Source organism: Labrus bergylta, chromosome 22 (genome assembly GCF_963930695.1).
Source record: "Labrus bergylta chromosome 22, fLabBer1.1, whole genome shotgun sequence".
Lineage (NCBI taxonomy): Eukaryota > Metazoa > Chordata > Actinopteri > Labriformes > Labridae > Labrus > Labrus bergylta.
The window spans coordinates 12,663,759-12,684,732 of NC_089216.1; the positions used below are offsets into that span (position 1 = coordinate 12,663,759).

Sequence of the window (20,974 nt, forward strand, 5' to 3'; positions counted from 1 at the left end):
ACTTGGTGTATTGAAGCCCTACTAACCTGTCTAATCATGATTTTTTTAAAAAAAGCTTCAATTCTGTTTCTATTAACTATTCCCCATTTCTGCAATAATTAAACCATATTGAATATTTGCATTGGTGACATAACAATTTCTAACAAAAACTCATAACACATTCCCTTCAAGAAAACATCTAAAATGAAATCTCAATGATCAGTGTTAAAATATTTGGCTACTTTAAAGATGAATGGTTTGGATGCTGTGCGTCAATACAGAATATGATTGGGGGGGAACAATGTTAGTCTGTACAGTAAACTGACATCTAACTGGACTGGACATGAGGTGAATAAACAAAACTATTACATTTTGTAAAGGCGAAAAAGGATCCAAGGTCATCTGAAAAACTAACAAATGTTTATTGTGTCTCAGAAGTTATTTGCAGCAGCTAATGGAGGCACTGATTTAGAATTCATGATCCAAAAATATATATAAAAATAATTCTAAAATGACACAAAAGAAAATAGCTTGAAGTCTATGAAAGTGGGGTGTTTTGTATTGTTTGGCTAGATTTCAATGTTTTGGGGGTAATGAATAGGTTAATTGTGAAACACATTTTAGATGTGGGGGTTTTTTTTAAGTCCACTTACCCTCAACTCACTCACTAAGTTGGGGATCCTCCTCCCACAGGTCATGGTGGGGTCAGTGTAGAAGAAGTCTGCAGGGGTGATGATGGGATGAGCTGGAGAGAAGAAGTTATCAGTGAGGCTTCACAGATGGATAAAGCTCTGAAACAGATGTGGGCATCTAAAACAGGCTCACCTGTTTGGTTGCGGCAGTCTGAAAAGCCTGACACCATGTAGAGAGACTGGAGGGAGGGGTGGTGCAGGGTCCTGCTGGAGAGAGGAGGCAGGGTTGGCTGCCTGGACCTCTGCTTGAGCACAAACATCCAAGATAGTGAAGTGCACAGAACCACATGATCCGCTTTGTTTACAACTTTTGCCTTTAAGTAAGCCAGCGATGGTGGATATAAAACAAATTATGAAGAAAACTCACGTTACAGTGTCCTTTGGTGTGACTCATGTTAACTTTCCAGCTCCGTTTCGTAGCTTGTGGGTTGTTTAACCGAGTAAGCAGTCGACTATTTAATTGATTTTGTAGAACGAGTAAAAAAAACCAAACCAAACATTCTTGGTTATTTCTCTGCGAGCAGTGAATTAGCGCCCCCTACTGGTTGACTGAAGAAACCCCGTATAGTCACCTTTTATGACTTTAAGCCAATTAGAATGTGGTTTTGGTGTAATAATATCAGCCATGATTAAAAACAATTACTATTAACTCCAATGTTCATGACCTGCTTCTGTTATCTAAAGTAGAAGAGGATTTGGACTTCAACAGGTAAGAAGGAGTTGACAATGTTGATTGGTTCAATGTGACCCGGTACTAGAAGGATATTTTATGTACTTGACCATTTCCATAATCCTACTGCAATTTAAGAATGTAGCACTTCAGATTTATCTTTCCCCTCTTGTGTTTAATGTAATTATATACTCCAACTTCACCAGTTGAAACAGTGGGATACATGTAAAGGAAGCAATAGTTTACTTTTTTTCCTCAAATGTTCGAGACAGTGTAATGGTTTCTTTTGGCAATATATTTTGTGGGGAATACTTTTATACAATTGTATCTTGTCATTTTCTCAGTAAAACCTCTTCATTCTAACTGCACAACTGAAGAGATAATATTAAAGGACACAAATGAATTACAAAAAAAAAAAACTACTGTTAAGTTTATGCATTCATGTAAATTAATGTTTTTTTAAAGTAGCAACAGATCATATTTAAGATTTGCTTTCCCATGTTAACCAAAGTAGATTTCCCCCACCCCTCATTTAAAAAAAAAAAAATGGATGGGGGAACCTATATGGTCACCTATGGAACCTATATGGACCTCCTGGTCACACACACCTCTCATCCATCTGTATTATAGTATGTTCATATTCTTTACATTATCTGTAAACTAGTATAGCATGCTCACTGCACCTTAATCTGTATATTATAAGCCTAAAAACACACTTATTTTGTAGCATTACTTATAGCATTTATTTATATTTATTGCATCCCATTAATCCAGCCATCCAGATTTACCTAATAATTCACTTTTTTTGTCTACATCTGTAAATTTTGCAATTACTGTACATAGCACAGACTCTTGCACTTTCTGCTTATTTGCACTTCTGGTGAGATGCCAAACCTCATTTCGTTACTCTGTACTTGTATATGTGTAATGACAATAAAGTTGAATCTCATTATAGACAGAACAGACAAGTGCAAACATTTTGAGAAATCACTTTATTGAATTTCACAGATTTTTAAAAATGTTTTTACTCCTTTCAAATCTGAGCAGCATCAAGATTGTCCTACTGCATCTGTGAAGACAAAACATGTTTTTAATTCTGAGCTCTTACCTAAAAATCCAGAGTTTGAAGTTCAAGTTTCTCACCTTTTCTGAGGATGTTCTCAAGATTGTGAAACATTGAAACCATAACATATCGAGCAGGAGGGTGGAAAGCAGGAACCTGTGAGGGAGGTGGTCTTCTGGTAGGAGGTATGGTGACAAGTGCTGTAGTTGGTCCTTTAGTGGGACTCAGAAGAACTACAGTGGTGGGGGGGGGGGGGGGAAGGGGATCAGAAATGCGCAAAAATCATAGTGAATATGATTGACAAATTATCCTCTACTGTACCTGAGGCAACCTGCGTGGTGTGAATGATGCTGCCGACACCCTCACTGTCAGACTCAAATCTGTAGACTGTGAAGAGGCGACGCAGACCAGCCAGAGGATATGTGCACTGGATCACCACCCTGCAAGACGACATGAAAAATAAAAAGTAGAAGAAAAGAAGCTGATTTGGCAAATTAGTCAATACAGACCTCTCTGTGACATTAGCAGAAGCTGCTTTGTTCATGTTGAGTTTCTTCGGTGAGTAGAAAATCTCATTCTGATAGGTCACGTTATCCCTGCCAAGCTGAAGGGGAAAAACAAGAAAACAATGTGAGGCCAAATACAGACAAGTTTAAAATTTCATGTGGAAGGATGTTTCAGGATGAGAAAGCAGCAGTACCTCAACTCTGGTTCCACAGCCATTAAGTGGGAAAGAGAAAAGAGCCCTGGTGTCGTCAGTCTCTTTGGGTCCACAGTATTTGTCGATGGCGTTTGTTCTTGCAGGAACTCCTCCACTCGGGATGGCCAGAGACACATCGGCCACCACAGTCATCCTCCCATCAGTTGAACACACTGCAGAAAGATGTTTTAGCACTTTATTCAAAACCAAGCAGGCTCTTAAAGTGAATTATAATATGTTCTTACAAATAAATTCAGTGGTAGTGAAGGGACAAGTCTTGACAGTGGAGCTCTGGACTTCAGAAGTTTTACGATCCCTCACCAGGATCTCAAAAGTGCCAAAGAAGCCCTTCAGAGTAAGATCCTGTAAAACAAAGGCAGATTAGCAATTGATCCACAAGTCAACAAGAGTAGTTTCAAATTAGTCATACTCTTCAGCTTACCTTGTATTCATAACCGTGAGCATAGAGCGGCACCTCGAGCAGCAGACTCTGGCTGTTATTGCTCATGATGTAGCCGTGCTGGGCCGCCAGCTCTGATGTCAGCGGGTCCGAGCCGATGGTGATCTCCCACAGGTAGTCATAAGGCCGGTGGTCCAGTTTGAAGCTGATCCCAGACTCAGAACAGACAGCGTCAGAGACTGGAGGAGCTGTGAAGTGAAAGTCAATACATTCGTTTAGCGCCAAAACAAATAAGTGTATATTTCCTATACAAGTTTTCCAAATGCAAGAACTTACAGATGTCAGTGAAAGTTGCCTCAATAGATACAAGGTGGTAGAAAGTGTTATTTTCAGGCAGGACAGACAGTGTGTAGTTGATGTCCAGTCTGTACTGAAGAACTGCATCTTCTCTAGAGAACTAAGAGGAAAAAACATGAGTGAGGTCAGACAGCAATGTCATGGTGCAAAAGTTTCTAAGTACAGTCATTCTTTAAAAAAGACCTTTTACCTGCCGTGTGACAACAGGGTCATCAAAAGGCACCTTCAGAGTGTAGCCATGAGTGTTGTTCGGATGAAAAACTTTTGTAATCGTGTGGCCGCTTAGATTGGAAAATGGTACGGTAAATTCTTCGCCGTTCAAGTGAACCGCCACCAACGCAACGTCTTCAGGGAGTTCTCCGAGGTAGACCGTGAAGGTGAGCTCCTCGAGAAGCGTTTGGTTTTCAGTGACAACAGGGCGTGGCAGTAGGGGAGTGGACAGTGTCCTGAAGAACCTGAGCCTGGTCTCCACAAGATCCTCATCCACCAGGGTTTGCTCCAAGTACAGATGGAAGATGTAGAACTCATGAAGCTCTTCAGAAACAAAGCTCTGTAATAGACAAATGCAGATTATGCGCACTCTTCAATGCACTATGTACACTTTTTGGCCCCACATTAAACAATTCTCAGTGTATCAGAAGAATCTTTCAAACAACATCCAGGGTCTGCTGTTGATTAAGTTCAAACCCATTGGCCCATTTAAGAATATCTTTGAGTCATTTAATCAAACCTAGTTCTCCATTTAGAGAAATCTTCTCGTTTTGCATCTCCTGACCTTTCTGTGTACTCCTTCAGCATCGTGGGGGATTCTGATCTGCATTGTGTTGTTGTGCTTCTCCACAACATAGCCCCTCTCCTGTGAAACCGAACTCTCAACAAGATCACCATTTAGTCCAATATTGAGCTGTGTGCTCTCAGTACTTGGGTACAGCACCTCTGAGGACTTCCATATTATGTAGCCACGGTCATATGAGCCATCATCTGTTGGGAGAGACGATGTTTCAGCTTGACACTGAAAATTTAAGTGAATGGCAACAGAACGGATTGATATACTAACGCATGGAGCACGCCGCCACCAGGTCAACCATGAGGACGACCCAGCTTTGTCTGGAGAATATAGTTGCATGGACAACCTCTACTGGAACACCATTCACCTGTGAGAGACTCAGAATAAAACCCCTCTTTATCGAATCTTTGAAATACAAAACAAAGAAAAAAAGTGCATCAGGGGATTACCTCCGTGCTGAATGCGTCAGGTTGTCCATATGGCGTACGAAATACAAGCCTTCCATATGTCAAGTCAAACACGTAGCCATGCGTACGAGCTTCAAAGAGGTTCATGGGAGGGCTTTGCTCATTCTCTGTGTGAAACATCACCTGCCAGTCTGAGGAGGTGGTGCTGTGAGCCTGCAAAGATAAATAGGGACTTTGAAATGTGGTGCTTGATAGTGCAGCATGTATAGATTTATCAAAACATTTAAAGCATACATGTTTGAGAGCATCCCAGTTATCCTTCATCGTCCCGGATGGGCAGCTGACTTCACTCCTCACAGAAACCTGCAGAGCAGTCATAAATATTGTATCACTTTCCCCATTAATTTGAGTAGTACTCTTCAGGTGCAAGAAGGCTCACCTCCATGTAGTTGAGCTCACACGTAACCTCTCTGGGAGACCAGGGGAGGGAGGGAGAACAGGTCTTGGTCAAGGCGTAGGTGACCGCTTGTCCCTCTTGGGTTGAAATCAAGTTGAAATTGAATGTGAACGCCTCATCATCCTGAAAAGCAAAGTGAAGATGTGATGGGAAGCCACACCTACTCACTATGGGGAGGTTAGGGTTTATGTAGTTTTAATAATTGTTTAGTTTTAATTTTTCCATTTACTGTGTTGTGAGTGTGACAGCTGAAGTACGAGGCTCGGAGCACCACACGGTCTCCTAGAGGGAGGACAGTGTAGCCACACTCTGCGGAGTATGTCTCGTTGAGCAAGTACACACCTGATTCATCTGCAAGAGATAATACAGCAGAAATGCATTTTAATCCCTCTACATGTCAGTTCTGAGACCACAGGTGATTAAGTAGACTAGATGCTTCATTGAAGGGTACATAACTTACATATTGAAAGAAAAACATGCTTAGAAAGCGTCGTTCCCAAGAAAACAAGATAACCAGGCTGTGCTTTAAGATACTTTTCAACCAAAACCATCAACTTGACAAGATTAATCTGAAGCACTAACCAACAGCCTCAAAGTGAGGTTCCTCCCCAATGAAGGAGAGATCAACAGCTATCATGAAGTAACGATCATGACACTCCATATGAAGAACTCCTGCATGAAAACAAGTTTATTTTTAAGTTACTGTAAATAATAAATTGATATCTCCTCATACAGGTCAATGGTCCAATATTTCAATTACCATTGGGAATGTCTTCACATTGTGCAGATGACCACACAGAGAGGAAAAAGGCCAGTCTGTAAGACAAAAAGGAAATTGCTTGCATTAAAATGTCAAGAAGTAAAACTAAACAGCTTGTAAATAACCACTAAAACCAATTACCTGAGACAAAACCCAAGATCCATAGCCACTGATGTGTAGGCAGTGTCTAAAGCTAGCTTAAATTGCTAGCAAACTACACCTGCTAACACAAAAACAAGCCAAAGTGAACTCCTTGCTTGGTGAATCCTGGCAAAACTGGAACCACGAGGTGTTGTGGCCTGCGTGCATCAGCTTTTATGGTCTTTTTTTTTTCATTCTTGAAGTGTGACCTCCAGCTGCTGCAACTGATTCCAATCTAACTTGATAGCTAATGAGCTACACCTGTGGCTGGGACACCTGAAGGTGTCTGATTGGTTACTGAATAGTACACTGCCATATAAAAACTGTTGTAGCAGACTCTGCCCAAAATTGCCAAGTTTGCCTGGATATACCAAACTACTGGGTTACTGTAGCTTGTGTTGATCAGCAGGTGTAGTTTAGTAGGTGTACTTTAGACACTGCCAGCACATCTGTAGCTATGGATTTGAAGTTATACCTCAGGTAAACAGCTTTTGGGGGTAATTTCTTGGTTGACATTGTTGCTACTTTGTGTGCTTTTTGTGACTTATTTGCTTTCTTTCTCACAGTGTGACCTTCCTCCTGTCTGTCTGGACAACTGCAAAATGTGATCAAATCCCTGATGGTAAGATTAAATGTTCTTTTATTCCCAAAATACGTTCTTTCTTTTATTTGGCTGACACTTTGTTTGTTAATGCAGAAGTGCTTCATATGGAGTGTCGTGATCGTTACTTCTTGATAGCTGTTGATCTCTCCTTCACTGGAAATGAACCTCATTTTGAGGCTGTTGGTAAGGGCTGCATGGCTTATATATTTTTTCTTTTCTACAAAAAAAGGAAAAGACCCTTAAATAAAAGTTATTTTTGATGGGTGTGACGGATGAACATTACTTGTGTTTTTACCCTCTAGATGAGACTGGTGTGTATCCCATCACTACTCAGTATGCTGCAGAGTGTGGATACTCTGTCAGAGTTCTTCCTTCACCTGACCGTGTGGCGCTCCGAGCCTCATACTTCAGCTGTCACACTGACAACAATGTATGGAAACTCTTTTATTTTTTTATTTTTCAAATCTCTGGTCCATTTGAGCTGTAATTTGACATATGGTTTGATTTCAGGATGACGTGTTCACATTCAATTTCAATCTGGTAGCTATGCATCAAGGACTGGAGATTACTTATGCCTTGAACAAGACCTGTTCTCCATCCCTCCCCTGGTCTCCCAGAGAGGTTACCTGTGAGCTCAACTACATGGAGGTAACCTAAACTCCACTACAAAATTTCAATGACTTTTATAGACTCTTATTAACCCGTTCTTCTCTGTAGGTGTCTGTGAGGAGTGATGTGACCTGTCCAACTGGAACAAAAAGAGACTACTGGGATGCTACTGTCCAAACTGTGTGTTTGAAACAACCACCTGTGAAAACTTGACTGATTTACATGTAGCTAAAATATCTTAACATTGCATCATTGAGTACAATAACTGTCATAAAATTACTGTGCTTTCAATTTTACTTCTAGGCATATACTTCAGCCACATCTGAATGGCAGGTGATGTTTCAGGGGGGTGAGCCCTTAACCATAAACCTCACAGAGGCTCAGAAACGGGGTTATGCATTTGCTTTGACGTATGGAAGGCTTGTATTTCGTACACCGTATGGACAGCCTGACTCATTCAGCACTGAGGTAAACTACTGACTTTTCTCAATGGTATTAAAATTTCCTACACCTTTGTAGACAGCAAAAGTCTAAAGTAAGTTTCTGATTCTCTGTCTCTCCAGGTGAATGGTGTTCCAGTAGAGGTCACCCATGCAACTCTATTCTCCAGACAAAGCTGGGTCATCCTCATGGTTGACCTGATGGCTGCTTGTCCCATGAGTCAGTACAGCAATCCCTCATTCACTAGACTTGCTATTTTCAAGGCAATTAACAAGTAAGCTGTAAATTGTCAACAGGTGAGGGCTCGTATGACAACAATGGCTACATGATGTGGGAGATTCCCGAGGTGCTGCACCCACTGGTATCTGGTGTACATGAGCTGCAAATAAATCTTGGTGCCAATGGTGAACTTGTCGAGCAGCCGGTTGCAGAGGAGAGGGGCTACATTGTGGAGAAGCATGACAACATGGTGCAGATCAGCATCCCCTACAATGCTGAAGGAGGAACCAGGAAGGTCTGGAATCAATTAAATGTAGTTGATGCAACCAAACACGGGATCAGAGTCTTTGAAAAGTGATTATATACCTTCACATCTGTTGCAGAGTTCTGTGTCTGATGGCCTCTTTGAATACTACATGTTTGATCTGTACTTGGACTTGTACTTTGTGGATGAGGATCACTTGGAAACCAGACTTCGCTGTCACAGGACACTGGCCACTCCCCTGCTGCCACGCCCTCTTTTCACAGAAGACCGTAGGTCAAATAACCCAACATTCATCTCATTACTGTGATGTTAATCTAACTAGATTTAAATTCCAGGAACAGTTCTTGAGGAGCACACCTTCACAGTCTACCTCGGAGATGTCCCTGACGATGTTGAGTTGATGGCGGTTCATTTGAAGGGGCAAGAATTCCCAGTTCCCTTTACAAATGATAGCAGCCTCACAATTGCAGAAGTTTTTCATGTTAACAACACTCATGGCTACACTCTGAAGGTGCCTTTTGATGATCCTCTTGTCACACGGCAGGTAAAAAGGACTCTATATATATATATATATAAAAAATTGTTCATTGACGTCTTCATACATCTTCCTGGTTGGTGTCGGAGTTCATATTTTCTGCATTCCAGTTTTCCAAAGATGCACTGATGCAGTACAAGGTGGACATCAACTACACTCTGACTGTGCTGCCTGAAAACGAGCCTTTCTACCACCTTGAAACAGTCATGGTGTTGGTGGATGTCTGTAAGTCTCTAAAGTCATTTTAAGAATGAATCTGTTCGTATGTATATGAAGATACCCATTGACTTGTATTTCACAGCTCCTCCAGATTTCGATGCCGTATGTTCTGAGTCTGGGATCAGCTTTAGACTGGACTACCGGCCTTATGACTACCTGTGGGAGATCACTATCGGCTCAGACCCTCTGACCCCAGAGCTGGTGGCTCAGCACGGCTACATCATGAGCAATAACAGCCAGAGTCTGCTGCTCGAGGTCCCGCTCTTCACTCAGGGTTACAAGTACAAGGTGAGATGAGGAATAGCACTCATTGGAAACATCTAGGTACCGAGTTGTCTTGATCAGTTACTAAGCTGCATTTGTTTTACAGGATATTACTCTGAAGGGCTTCTTCGGTACTTTTGAGATCCGACTAAGGGATCATGAAACATCTACAGTCCTGAGCTCCACTGTCAAGACTTGTCCTTTCACTACCAATGAATTCATCAGTAAGAATATCTTGTACTTTACTGTGTCATGGCTGGGATCTTGCATTCAGGTTAGATGACTCATACACATATTTCTGCAGTGTGTTCAACTGATGGGCGGATGACTGTGGTGGCCAACTTGTCTCTGGCCATCCCGAGTGGAGGAGTTCCTGCGAGAACAAATCTCATTGCCAAAAACTGTGGACCCAAAGAGACTGATGACACCAGGGCTCTTTTCTCTTTCCCACTAAACAGCTGTGGATCCACAGTCCAGGTACTGCTGCGTTCTTATTAGCCCTGTTGCAATATTGTAATGTATCTAAATATCTGTTTATCTTGTTTCTCAAGCTTGGCAAGGAATACGTGACTTATGAAAACAAGATCGTCAGCAAGAAGTTGGGTGCGCTGAGAAATCCAGCGGACTCGGGCAATGAAATTGACAGGTGTGTTTTTAAACCCAAACAACTTTGACTCTTTCAAATCTAAACCACTCATTAATACAAACTCTTTGCTTTTGTCTTGCAGGGTGACAATGCAGTGCACATATCCTCTGGCTGGACTACATCGCCTCTTCTCTGTGCACAGGTTTGAGTCTGACACAGAAGGTGTTGGGCGTATCGTGCATTCCACACACGCCACTGGAGGTAGGTGGTTTGCAAGCACGGTGCTACACTGGGGTGATTTGATTTAAAATAGAACTTATAAAGGGACTAAATTCACCAAAATCAACTATCGTCCCTGGTGGTTCGTCAGTTAAACAAATAACCCACAACTTCGGCTTATCAAATACTGACTGTTTATTTGGTTTTATGCTAGATCTAATGGATCCTACCAAGGAGCCCATAACTGTGATTCAAACACCAGTGTCGACTACCAAACGCTTCAGAAAACCTGTCTCCAGACGACCAGCTTACCATCCTGCAGCTAAGGAGAAAGTGTCCAGCTTTCTGAACTATGTTTCTAAAAAGAGGTATGTATTGTAAGATTGAAGATCTTGCATGTTAAGATATCCTAGCTAATTCTGATTTCTCTAACAGGAACTAGAGGATCTGGATAAGTCAAAGTGACTGCTGTACTTTGACAGAATTAATGTATTTTAAATGCAAAAAATAATAAATAGTTGTCTTTAAAAAAAAAAAAAAAAAAAAAACAGCAGATTGTCCTCTTTGGTGTACAGTAGTTGCTGCAACTCTAAAAGTATCCTCCAGATTTTAATTGCAGATTTTAACAAGTATGAAGTTATGCCTGTAGATTTAAATTCCTTTTTGGTTACAACATACCCTGTTACTGACCTACAGTTAATTTCATTGGCATAATTAGCTAGAAACACTACAGATATCTTGAAACTAGTAAAGTTATTTAAAAAAAAGTCCAAGTCCAATATCTGGTATGGCTTTACTGGGACTATAAATGTCTTTGAACAGTTCAATTCTGACCTTCGGAACAGAAAAACAATCCTGGGACCTTGCGCAAGTCCCTGTAGTCTGGAGGAGGTACAAAGGAAGCAGACCTAAAATGGATTTGTAAATGAAACCAGAGTTAAGTCAACATAGGGACAAAGGCCACGCCACATGCACGTACAGCAAACTGATGTAAGAAGGCTTTAAAGTGATGAACATCAAAGCTCCATGATGCAGTGTCCAGAGCATTTGAGACAAGGTGTACATGTGTAAGATGTCAAACAGACAAAGGTGACAGCAGCAGCTAGTCTTTACTCAGAATTATAAACCTAATTTCAATCAAAACCTTTTTACCAACTGCTGGATGCAAGGAGGAAAAGGATTCATTGACAAATACCAAGATGTCTATACAGTCCAGTAATTGTGTACAGTAGTTGGACTCAATCAAGTGAATAATGAAGGCAGATTCAGTGGCTTATTGCATTTGAAAACAGAATTACTTCATTAAATCAAGCTGTAACTGGGAGAGATTCTGGTCTTGAGTGGGTGTCGAGCCGTACCGTGTTAACATTTGAATGGGCATTCAAAAACACAGGTCAAAATAACTCATGAATGAGACACAACCCTCTGCCCACACACATTTGATTCTGACTGAATTAGTCACTCCAGCTGACTGCTTGTTTGGACAGTCCTGTATCAAATGCCTCGGTCATTAAAAAGAGCTGGACATTGCTGTTTGTTATCGATCAAGCAGCAACCTCTGAATAATGAAGCCAATGAGGAAATGTTAAATCCTGCAGTTTCAGTGTCTGCGTAAGGCTGGTCACATAAATACCCATTCAAAACACCAGCTTCTTCTACAGCAAACAATCATGTTAACAGTCTGGCTCAAGAAAAAAAAAATCCAATTAGCTCATGTTTCGATTGGCACACTATACAGGTGGGCGAATTTTTGATAACCCATCCATGATGGTAAACAAGCATTATTCACAATGAGGCTAGTAGTTGACCTGATTGACAGGTTGGTGGGTTCAATGCAACAGTACCCTGCAGTGTCTGTATGCAAAGTTAGACTTGTGTTCAGCTCAGCTGCAGCATTTCTTCTCCAATTCCTTTACATATTAAACATGCATCTCTAACTAATTTTACATTGCATTAGGCTTACACATTAAACAATGTTAACCTGAGTAGCTCCAGATTTTCCTTATTCATATTACCCTACTTGTCTCAAATATCTCATTCACACAACTCTTTAAGTCAACAAGAAACAGACACATAAGAACTATTTAAATTAGCTCTCTGTATGATTTGACTCCTTAGCAAAATAAAACCAACCCCTTTAATGTGTCTCAGCTTTTCCACATGCTAGTGTATGTCTTAACTTTTCACTCAACTGTAAAAATAGTTGACTTCAAACATTGTACTTTACTGAAATAAAAATAACAACACTCTTAACCATCATACTAATGTCCATGCATGTGGTTTTGAGGACAATAAACCCACCTGTATGTAAATGCAAAGAGGCAACGAAGTCAGACTTGCATTCAGCTTGGCTGCAGCACTTGCCTCTTTGGGGTATTATGCACCGTCTCACAACCTGTATCACAATAACATACAAGTTCAGTGCACTGAACTGTGGCTTTAAATAGCTGTTAGACACAAATATTGGGGTCTCTTGCACTTTTTCAAAGTCGCAATGACTTAACATATTTGTGCAATTCTTCAAATCTTGCAATCCATTTTTAACTTTGATAATAGAATAGAATTACTTTATTGATCCCAAACTGGGAAATTGTGGCGTTACGGCAGCAGGTTGTCCAAACACAATATAATAAATACAAAGTGAATAAGCACTAAAAATATAAAAACTAAGAATGTGAATATATACAACCAGGATTTAACTCAGCATTACTAGTCTTAAAAATGAAAATATTAAATACAACATACTTTGCTGGAGATAAATGTAAATGGACAGTATTGACATATGTATCACTGATTGCACAGTGCCCTAAGTTAAAATGCATGAGTGTAGACATCATAAGAAACTATTCAATATAACAGTGAGTAGACAGACAAATTCAGTGAACTTGAGTGCAGGGATAATTTGTAGATTTAACATGTGCAGAACAGATTACAGTATGGAGAGACAGATTATCATGACAGTTCTCTGCTCGCATGAGGTTAGCTGTTGTACAGAGTTATGGCCTTCGGTTAGAGTGATTTCCTGTATCTGTCCTTGTGACAGCAGAGTTGGATCAGTCTGTTGGAGAAGCTGCTCTGCTGTTTGTCCAGTAGGGTGTGCAGAGGGTAATCAGCATTATCCATAATGGATAACAGTTTGTTAAGAGTCCTCCTCTCTGTCACCACTACAAAAGAGTCCAGCTTGCAGCCTGTCACAGAGCAGGCCTTCTTGATGAGTTTGTCCAGTCTCTTAGTGTCACCAGCTCCAATGCTGTTCCCCCAGCAGACCACAACTGACTGATAGAAAATCTCCAACATCTTGCTGCACACGTTGAAGGATCTCAGCTTCCTCAGAAAGTAGAGTCAGCTCATCCCCTTCTTGTACACAGCCTGAGTGTTGGCCTTCCAGTTCAGTTTGTTGTTGACACCCAGGTACTCTTACTCCTCCACCACAGACACAGCCTCTCCCAGGATGCACAGCGGTGGTGGCTCTGTCTTCTTCCTTCTGAAGTTGATCACTATATCCCTGGTTTTATCCAAGTTCAGAATGAGGCAATTTCTTCCTGTCCACTCCACAAAGTTATCCACCAGCTCTCTATACTCGCCCTCTTGCCCATCACTTATACACCCAACCACCGCAGAGTCATCAGAAAACTTCTGCAAGTGGCATGACCTGGAGTTGTACAAGGTCAAAATGAAAGGAGACAGCACAGTCCCCTGTGGAGTTCCTGTACTACTCTCCACCATTCCAGACTGAACACTGCCAAGTTGGACAAACTGTGGTCTGTCAGGTAGTCAGTAATCCAGGAGATGATGGACGAGTCCACACCCATCCTCCACTGGTCGATAGTCCTCAAGTCTTCTTTGGGACCGGGACCAAGCAGGACGTTTTCCACAGCACCAATATCTTCTCCTGGCTCAGATTCAGGTTGAAGAGGTGTACCAGAATCTCAGATAGCTGGCTGGCGCAGGTCTTCAGAACCCTTGGGCTGATGCCATCAGGGCCTGGAGCCTTGCTAATGTGTAGTTTCTCCAGCTGTCTCATAACCTGGCCAGTTATTAGAGTCAAGGGGGGGGTGGAGCATTTCACCTCAGAGGGGGAAGTGCACTCCTGTGGTGCAGGGCCACAGTCCAAAGAGTTCACCATGGGGGGAAAATACAAAGGGAGGCTGGGATGTGTGAAGGACATGGGTGTTGTTTGACGTGTGAGAGGCAGCTGAAGGCTGTGAACTAAACCGGTTGAAGAACAGATTTAGCTCCTTCGCCCTCTCCAGGCTGCCTTTCTCTCCACTTGAAACCAATGATTTCCCTCATTCCTGTCCACACATCCCTCACATTGTTCTGATGGAGTTTGGCCTCCAGCTTTCTCCTGTATGAGTCCTTGCACTCCCTCAGATCATGCTGTATCCTCCTCAGCTCCTCCCTGTTTCTGGACCTGAAGGCTTGTTTCTTTTTGTTGAGAAGGGCTTTCAGGTCACTGGTGATCCAAGGTTTGTTGTTAGGACAATAGCGTACAGTCCGGGCCGGTAAAGCAGTGTTTTCACATAATTTAATGTATTCTGTGACGCAGTCAGTCATGCTGTTAATGTCCTCACCATGTGGCTCGCAGAGTACATCCCAGTCTGTGGACTAAAAACAGTCCTGCAGTGTCTCGTTGCTCTCGTGTGTGTATGTATGCTTCCTTAATGTTAGCAAACAGAAGGTCCAGTGTTTTATTTTCTCTAGTTGGACAGTTAACATATTGATGAAAAGTGGGTAGTGTTTTGTCCATTTTTACATGATTACAGTCCCCAGTAATGGTCCGGGCTGCAGAGACGTTCCTTCACACTAACATGGCCAGGGTTACGCCATCTATTTTAACGTCCCTGTCAGCACGAAAAGTCCTTAAGCCAGGTACCGCCACGCTGTGATCCGGAATGTCCGAAGGCAGCCATGTCTCCGTGAAGCACATAATACTGCACTCGCGGTATTCCCACTGGTGCCGGATAAACACGTCAAGTTTGTCTGTCCTATTGCCCAAAGACCTCACGTTCCCCATAATCGTCGCTGGTACAGAGGGCTTGGGTTTTCTCTTCTTAGCTCCAGCTCTGCAACCCTGGCGTCACCTCCTCAGGCCTTGCTCTGGGCAGTAGCGCCATCAACTGATCGCGTGTGTAAACAATGCCCTCACTCAGCTGTGCGCTCCTCTCCGTTACAAAGAATGTCGAAAGTAACAGAAAGACAGTGCAATAAGTTCCAAGAGCGAAAGTAGCCATTTCCACTCAAGAGTAAACTAATACTCAAAAACCACGACATAACAACACGGACGGCGGGAGCTGCTGCAACAGGCGGCCACCTCACAGTGCTCTAAGCAGGTATAAGCTTTTGTTTTAGCTTGAGACAATGTTCATTTAAATGAATTATGTCCAAATTTTTTCAACCCATTATATGTCCTCCAGCATAGGTGGTGAACAGGGAACAAAGTTCTTGTCATCTCCACATTTATTCGAACAAACCCTAACCCATTAGAACTGACTCAAGTGATATCTGAATTGGCAGCCTTTCAGTTGCACTATATTTAACCTGGTAGTTGAGAAATCGCTGCAATTAGTAACAAGTAAGATGGATCAAATGAAACACAGAGCTTTAGGTAATATGAGCTACTCCACTGAGTCACTGCCCATGTAGTGTTCAAGTCTAAATGACAAGTCAAAAGTATTCAAGACACAAATTTATTTAACACATGCATCAACAATCAGAAATGTGGCACCACTTCCACTTCTGAGGATCCTCCAGAACCTGTTCAAGTTGTCAAGAAGATTAAAGACCAAACAGAAAAGTAAGTGTTCACATTTAAAAACCACAACAAACCTTTCTTTGACGTGTTATTGAGACTGGTCTTGTGGCGAGTCTGATAGGTGACGCAGTAGTTGGCGGAATGGTGGGACTCTGTAGGCCTGTAGAAAATTAAAAATTAAGCTTTGGGATGTTGTGATTGACTTGGGTTTAGCAAGTTCAAAATGATCACCTACCTCCAGTGGCGTGTGTGGAATGTACGATACGCCCAAAACCCTCAGTGTCAGACTCAAACCTGTGCTCAGAGAAGAGGCGATGCAGTCCAGCCAGACGATATGTGCACTGCATCGTCACCCTGCAAAACAAGAGGAATGAGTTTAGCTCTTACACCTAATTTAGTCAATGTAACATTAAGGGTTTAAAATACACACCTTTCAATTGAGTCTGCTGGATTTTTCAGCGCACCCAACTTTGTGCTGAAGAAGATCTCGTTTTCATAGGTCACGTATTCCTTGCCAAGCTTGAGAAACAAGAGCACACAAACAAATATTTAGGTACATTAAAATATTGCAACAGGGCTAATAAGAACGCAGCAGTACCTGGACTGTGGATCCACAGCTTTTTAGTGGGAAAGAGAAAAGAGCCCTGGTGTTGTCAGTCTCTTTGGGTCCACAGTATTTGTCAATGAGGTTTGTTCTCGCACGAACTCCTCCACTCGGGATGGCCAGAGACAAATCGGCCACCACAGTCATCCGCCCATCAGTTGAACACACTGCAGAAAGATGTTACTACGAATCAAGCACGTATGAAAGATTGCGGCCATGACAGTGAAATTAAAGATGTTCTTACTGACGAATTCGTTGGTAGTGAAAGGACAAGTCATAACAGTGGAGCTCTGGACCGTAGACGTTTCATGATCCCTTACGAGGATCTGGAAAGTACCGAAGAAGCCCTTCAGAGTAATATCCTGTAAAATAAATGCAGCTTAGTAACTAATCAAGACAACTTGGTACCTTGAGACTACAGAGTTGATGTTTCCAATGAGTGATATTCCTCATCTCACCTTGTACTCGTAGCCCTGAGTGAAGAGCGGGACCTCGAGCAGCAGACTCTGGCTGTTATTGCTCATGATGTAGCCGTGCTGGGCCGCCAGCTCTGGGGTCAGAGGGTCTGAGCCGATAGTGATCTCCCACAGGTAGTCATAAGGCCGGTAGTCCAGTCTGAAGCTGATCCCAGACTCAGAACAGACGGCATCAAAATCTGGAGGAGCTGTGAAATACAAGTCAATGGGTATCTTCATATACATAATGAACAGATTCATTCTTAAAATGACTTTAGAGACTTACAGACATCCACCAACACCATGACCGTTTCAAGGTGGTAGAAAGGCTCGTTTTCAGGCAGCACAGTCAGAGTGTAGTTGATGTCCACCTTGTACTGCATCATTGCATCTTCTTTGGAAAACTGGAATGCAGAAAATATTAACTCACACACACCAACCAGGAAGATGTATGAAGACATCAATGAACAATCATATATATAGTCCTTTTTACCTGCCGTGTGACAAGAGGATCATCAAAAGGCACCTTCAGAGTGTAGCCATGAGTGTTGTTAGCATGAAAAACTTCTGCAATTGTGAGGCTGCTATCATTTGTAAAGGGAACTGGGAATTCTTGCCCCTTCAAATGAACCGCCATCAACTCAACATCTTCAGGGACATCTCCGAGGTAGACTGTGAAGGTGTGCTCCTCAAGAACTGTTCCTGGAATTTAAATCTAGTTAGTTTAACATCACAGTAATGAGATGAATGTTGGGTTATTTGACCTACGGTCTTCTGTGAAAAGAGGGCGTGGCAGCAGGGGAGTGGCCAGTGTCCTGTGACAGCGAAGTCTGGTTTCCAATTGATCCTCATCCACAGAGAGCTTCTCCAAGTACAGATCAAACATGTAGTATTCAAAGAGGCCATCAGACACAAAACTCTGCAACAGATGTGAAGGTATACAATCACTTTTGAAAGACTCTGATCTCTGTTTGGTTGCATCAACTACATTTAATTGATTCCAGACCTTCCTGGTTCCTCCTTCAGCATTGTAGGGGATGCTGATCTGCACCATGTTGTCATGCTTCTCCACAATGTAGCCCCTCTCCTCTGCAACCGGCTGCTCGACAAGTTCACCATTGGCACCAAGATTTATTTGCAGCTCATGTACACCAGATACCAGTGGGTGCAGCACCTCGGGAATCTCCCACATCATGTAGCCATTGTTGTCATACGAGCCCTCATCTGTTGACAAATTACATTTTACTTGTCAATAGTCATGATATGGAAATTCTAGCAGATTTTTGATTGCTGTACTGACTCATGGGACAAGCAGCCACCAGGTCAACCATGAGGACAACCCAGCTTTGTCTGGAGAATAAAGTTGCATGGATGACCTCTACTGGAACACCATTCACCTGAAGAGAGACAGAATTAAAAATCTTACTTTAGACTAGGCTTCTACTCAAGACCTTTTTTAGTGTCTGGGCAAGAGAATAGGTTTAGAAACTTTACATACCATAGAGAAAATGCAATTAAGTCAGTGGTTTACCTCAGTGCTGAATGAGTCAGGTTGTCCATACGAAGTACGAAACACAAGTCGTCCTTCCGTCAAGTCAAACACGTAGCCCTGCATACGAGCTTCAGAGAGGCTCATTGGCATTAACTGCTCCCCATTCCTATGAATCATCACCTGCCAGTCAGATGTGGCTGAGGAATAGGACTAGAGGGAAGAGGTTACTCAAGATATAGAAATAAGGTGATAACTTCACACATACTGCTCAGCACTCAAGTGTTAACCTACAGGTTTCAACGTAGCATTCCAGTCATCTTTTTTTGTCTCAGAACAGATGACTTCACTCCTCACAGACACCTACAGAGAAACAAGGATTTATAAACCATTTCATAAGCCTCATATGCAATTTGTAACCCACCTATACTTACCTCCATGTAGTTGCGCTCACAGGTAACCTCTCTGGGAGACCAGGGGAGGGATGGAGAACAGGTCTTGCTCAAGGCGTAGGTGACCTCCTGTCCTTCATGAGTCGCAACCAGGTTGAAATTGAATGTGAAAACTACATCATCCTGAAAAAACACCACGTTCTTAGGTTTACAGCTCATATGGACCTCAGAGATTCAAATTGTAAATTCAATTTGTGCATACTTTGTTGTCAGTGTGACAGCCAAAGTAAGAGGCCCTGAGCTCCACACGGTCAGGTGAAGGAAGAACTCTGACAGAGTATCCACACTCTGCAACATACTGAGTAGTGATGGGATACACACCAGTCTCATCTAGAAGGAAATCACCAGTTTTGAGAACTTTTTTTTTTTTTTTTTAAAGGCACCTTCCTTTAAAAAAACAAAAAAACAAAAAAGAGAAGTGCAGCCCTTACCAACAGCCTCAAAATGAAGTTCATTCCCAGTGAAGGAGAGATCAACAGCTATCAAGAAGTAATGATCATGACACTCCATATGAAGCACTTCTGCATTAACAAACAGAAGTGTCAGCCAAATAAAAGATAACTTATTTTAGGAATAAAAGCACATTTAATCTTACCATCAGGGATTTGATCACATTTTGCAGTTGCCCAGACAGACAGGAGGAAGGTCACACTGTGAGAAAAAAAGCAAATAAGTCACAAAAAGCACTAAAAGTAGCAACAATGACAACCAAGAAATTACCCCCAAAAGCTGTTTACCTGAGGTATAACTTCAAATCCATAGCTACAGATGTGCTGGCAGTGTCTAAAGCTAGCTTAAAAGCTAGCAAACTACACCTGCTAACAAAAAACAAGCCAAAGTGAACCAGTAGTTTGGTATATCCAGGACAAACATGGCAATGTTTGGCAGTCTGCCACACCAGCTTTTATAAGGCATTTTACTCAGTAACCAAGCAGAGGCCTGCAAGTTTTACACGCACAGGTGTAGTTCATTTGTAATCAAGGTACCTTAAATCAGTGGACCATTTACATCACATATCATTAGGTAGCTGTGACTAATGACATTTAGGATATGGGTTCTTAAATGCCTTATTGTATAAGCTAGGTTTGTTAAACCTCAAGCTTTATTATGATTCTTAAACATAGAGACACAAAAATGGCACCCATGATTTATTACCTTTAATGAAAGCAAAAAAAAACAAAAAAACATTGATGGGACAACTCAAAGTTTACGGAACATAGAACAATTATAGGAAATTTTTGTCAGAAACATGGTAATGATGCACCTTTACTAACAGGTTTTATATTTACATAATTTTTGGATTTGTCTTCGTATATTATCGTAGATTTCCAGCTTTGTGAACCTTTACCAGAGGTGAGCAAGGCCACTTTGGGTTTCACACCACCTCTTTAGAGGGGGTTTATGGATATTTCGTTGGGTTCAGTTTGGTGTTGGTTGAATGGTTCACAGGCTGCTTCCAAAAGAGCCATCACACCGCAACATATCCACACACTCCAGCTAGCAGGGATTGTTGTAGTTTTATCAATTGAACCTGTGCATCCGCTTTAATTTATCAAAAATGCTTTGCCATAAAAAGGTTTGTTACAGCTCTCCTGGTTTCTCTCTGGTTCACCGGCTGTGGCTCAGTTGATAGAGTCGTCGCCTCTCAACCGGAAGGTCAAGGGTTCAATGCTACCGATGCCCCAGCTGAGCAACGTGTCCTGTGTCCTTGGGCAAGACACCTAATCCTGAATTGCTCCCGCTGCTTCAGTGGTGGTGTATGAATGGGATTAGTTACTTCTGATGATACTACATAGCGATCACTACCATCAGGGTGTGAATGGGTGGGTGTGATAGGTGGTGTAC

The 20,974-nt window shown here is 42.0% G+C and overlaps 3 protein-coding genes across 5 annotated transcripts; 1 reads left to right on the plus strand and 2 right to left on the minus strand.

Annotated features, from left to right (window-relative positions):
* Positions 1–2,314: 2,314 nt before the first annotated feature.
* LOC109978319 (uncharacterized) lies at positions 2,315–6,578 on the minus strand. Its single transcript, XM_020627747.3, has 18 exons — positions 6,414–6,578; positions 6,273–6,328; positions 6,095–6,184; positions 5,742–5,863; positions 5,495–5,635; positions 5,350–5,418; positions 5,098–5,268; positions 4,919–5,015; positions 4,637–4,842; positions 4,052–4,411; positions 3,841–3,961; positions 3,547–3,752; positions 3,350–3,467; positions 3,105–3,277; positions 2,914–3,008; positions 2,726–2,844; positions 2,485–2,637; positions 2,315–2,410 (listed from the first exon to the last, which is right to left on the minus strand). The coding sequence occupies exons 1-18, from the start codon at positions 6,434–6,436 to the stop codon at positions 2,391–2,393; spliced, it is 2,340 nt and encodes a 779-aa protein (XP_020483403.2). The 5' UTR covers positions 6,437–6,578; the 3' UTR covers positions 2,315–2,390.
* A 189-nt stretch (positions 6,579–6,767) lies between these two features.
* LOC109980739 (uncharacterized) lies at positions 6,768–10,938 on the plus strand. The gene is made up of 19 exons (XM_020629238.3): positions 6,768–6,893; positions 6,980–7,035; positions 7,111–7,200; positions 7,320–7,447; positions 7,528–7,665; positions 7,735–7,806; positions 7,930–8,094; positions 8,190–8,286; positions 8,364–8,581; positions 8,670–8,820; positions 8,887–9,095; positions 9,197–9,311; positions 9,388–9,593; positions 9,676–9,793; positions 9,874–10,046; positions 10,121–10,215; positions 10,298–10,416; positions 10,589–10,742; positions 10,810–10,938. The coding sequence occupies exons 1-19, from the start codon at positions 6,871–6,873 to the stop codon at positions 10,814–10,816; spliced, it is 2,334 nt and encodes a 777-aa protein (XP_020484894.2). The 5' UTR covers positions 6,768–6,870; the 3' UTR covers positions 10,817–10,938.
* Positions 10,939–16,050: 5,112 nt separating this feature from the next.
* On the minus strand, positions 16,051–20,020 carry LOC109980742 (uncharacterized). Of its 3 annotated transcripts, XM_020629241.3 has the most exons (19): positions 19,867–20,020; positions 19,725–19,780; positions 19,561–19,650; positions 19,332–19,459; positions 19,112–19,252; positions 18,972–19,040; positions 18,720–18,890; positions 18,489–18,585; positions 18,195–18,412; positions 17,957–18,107; positions 17,682–17,890; positions 17,475–17,592; positions 17,192–17,397; positions 16,978–17,095; positions 16,728–16,900; positions 16,560–16,648; positions 16,365–16,483; positions 16,204–16,289; positions 16,051–16,131 (listed from the first exon to the last, which is right to left on the minus strand). In XM_020629241.3, the coding sequence occupies exons 1-19, from the start codon at positions 19,887–19,889 to the stop codon at positions 16,081–16,083; spliced, it is 2,313 nt and encodes a 770-aa protein (XP_020484897.2). In that variant the 5' UTR covers positions 19,890–20,020; the 3' UTR covers positions 16,051–16,080. The 3 variants fall into 3 exon arrangements, with proteins under 3 accessions (XP_020484897.2, XP_065806169.1, XP_065806170.1); XM_065950097.1 differs by lacking the exon at positions 19,332–19,459 and having other exon boundaries at positions 19,867–20,018; XM_065950098.1 differs by lacking the exons at positions 19,332–19,459; positions 19,561–19,650 and having other exon boundaries at positions 19,867–20,018.
* Positions 20,021–20,974: the final 954 nt, after the last annotated feature.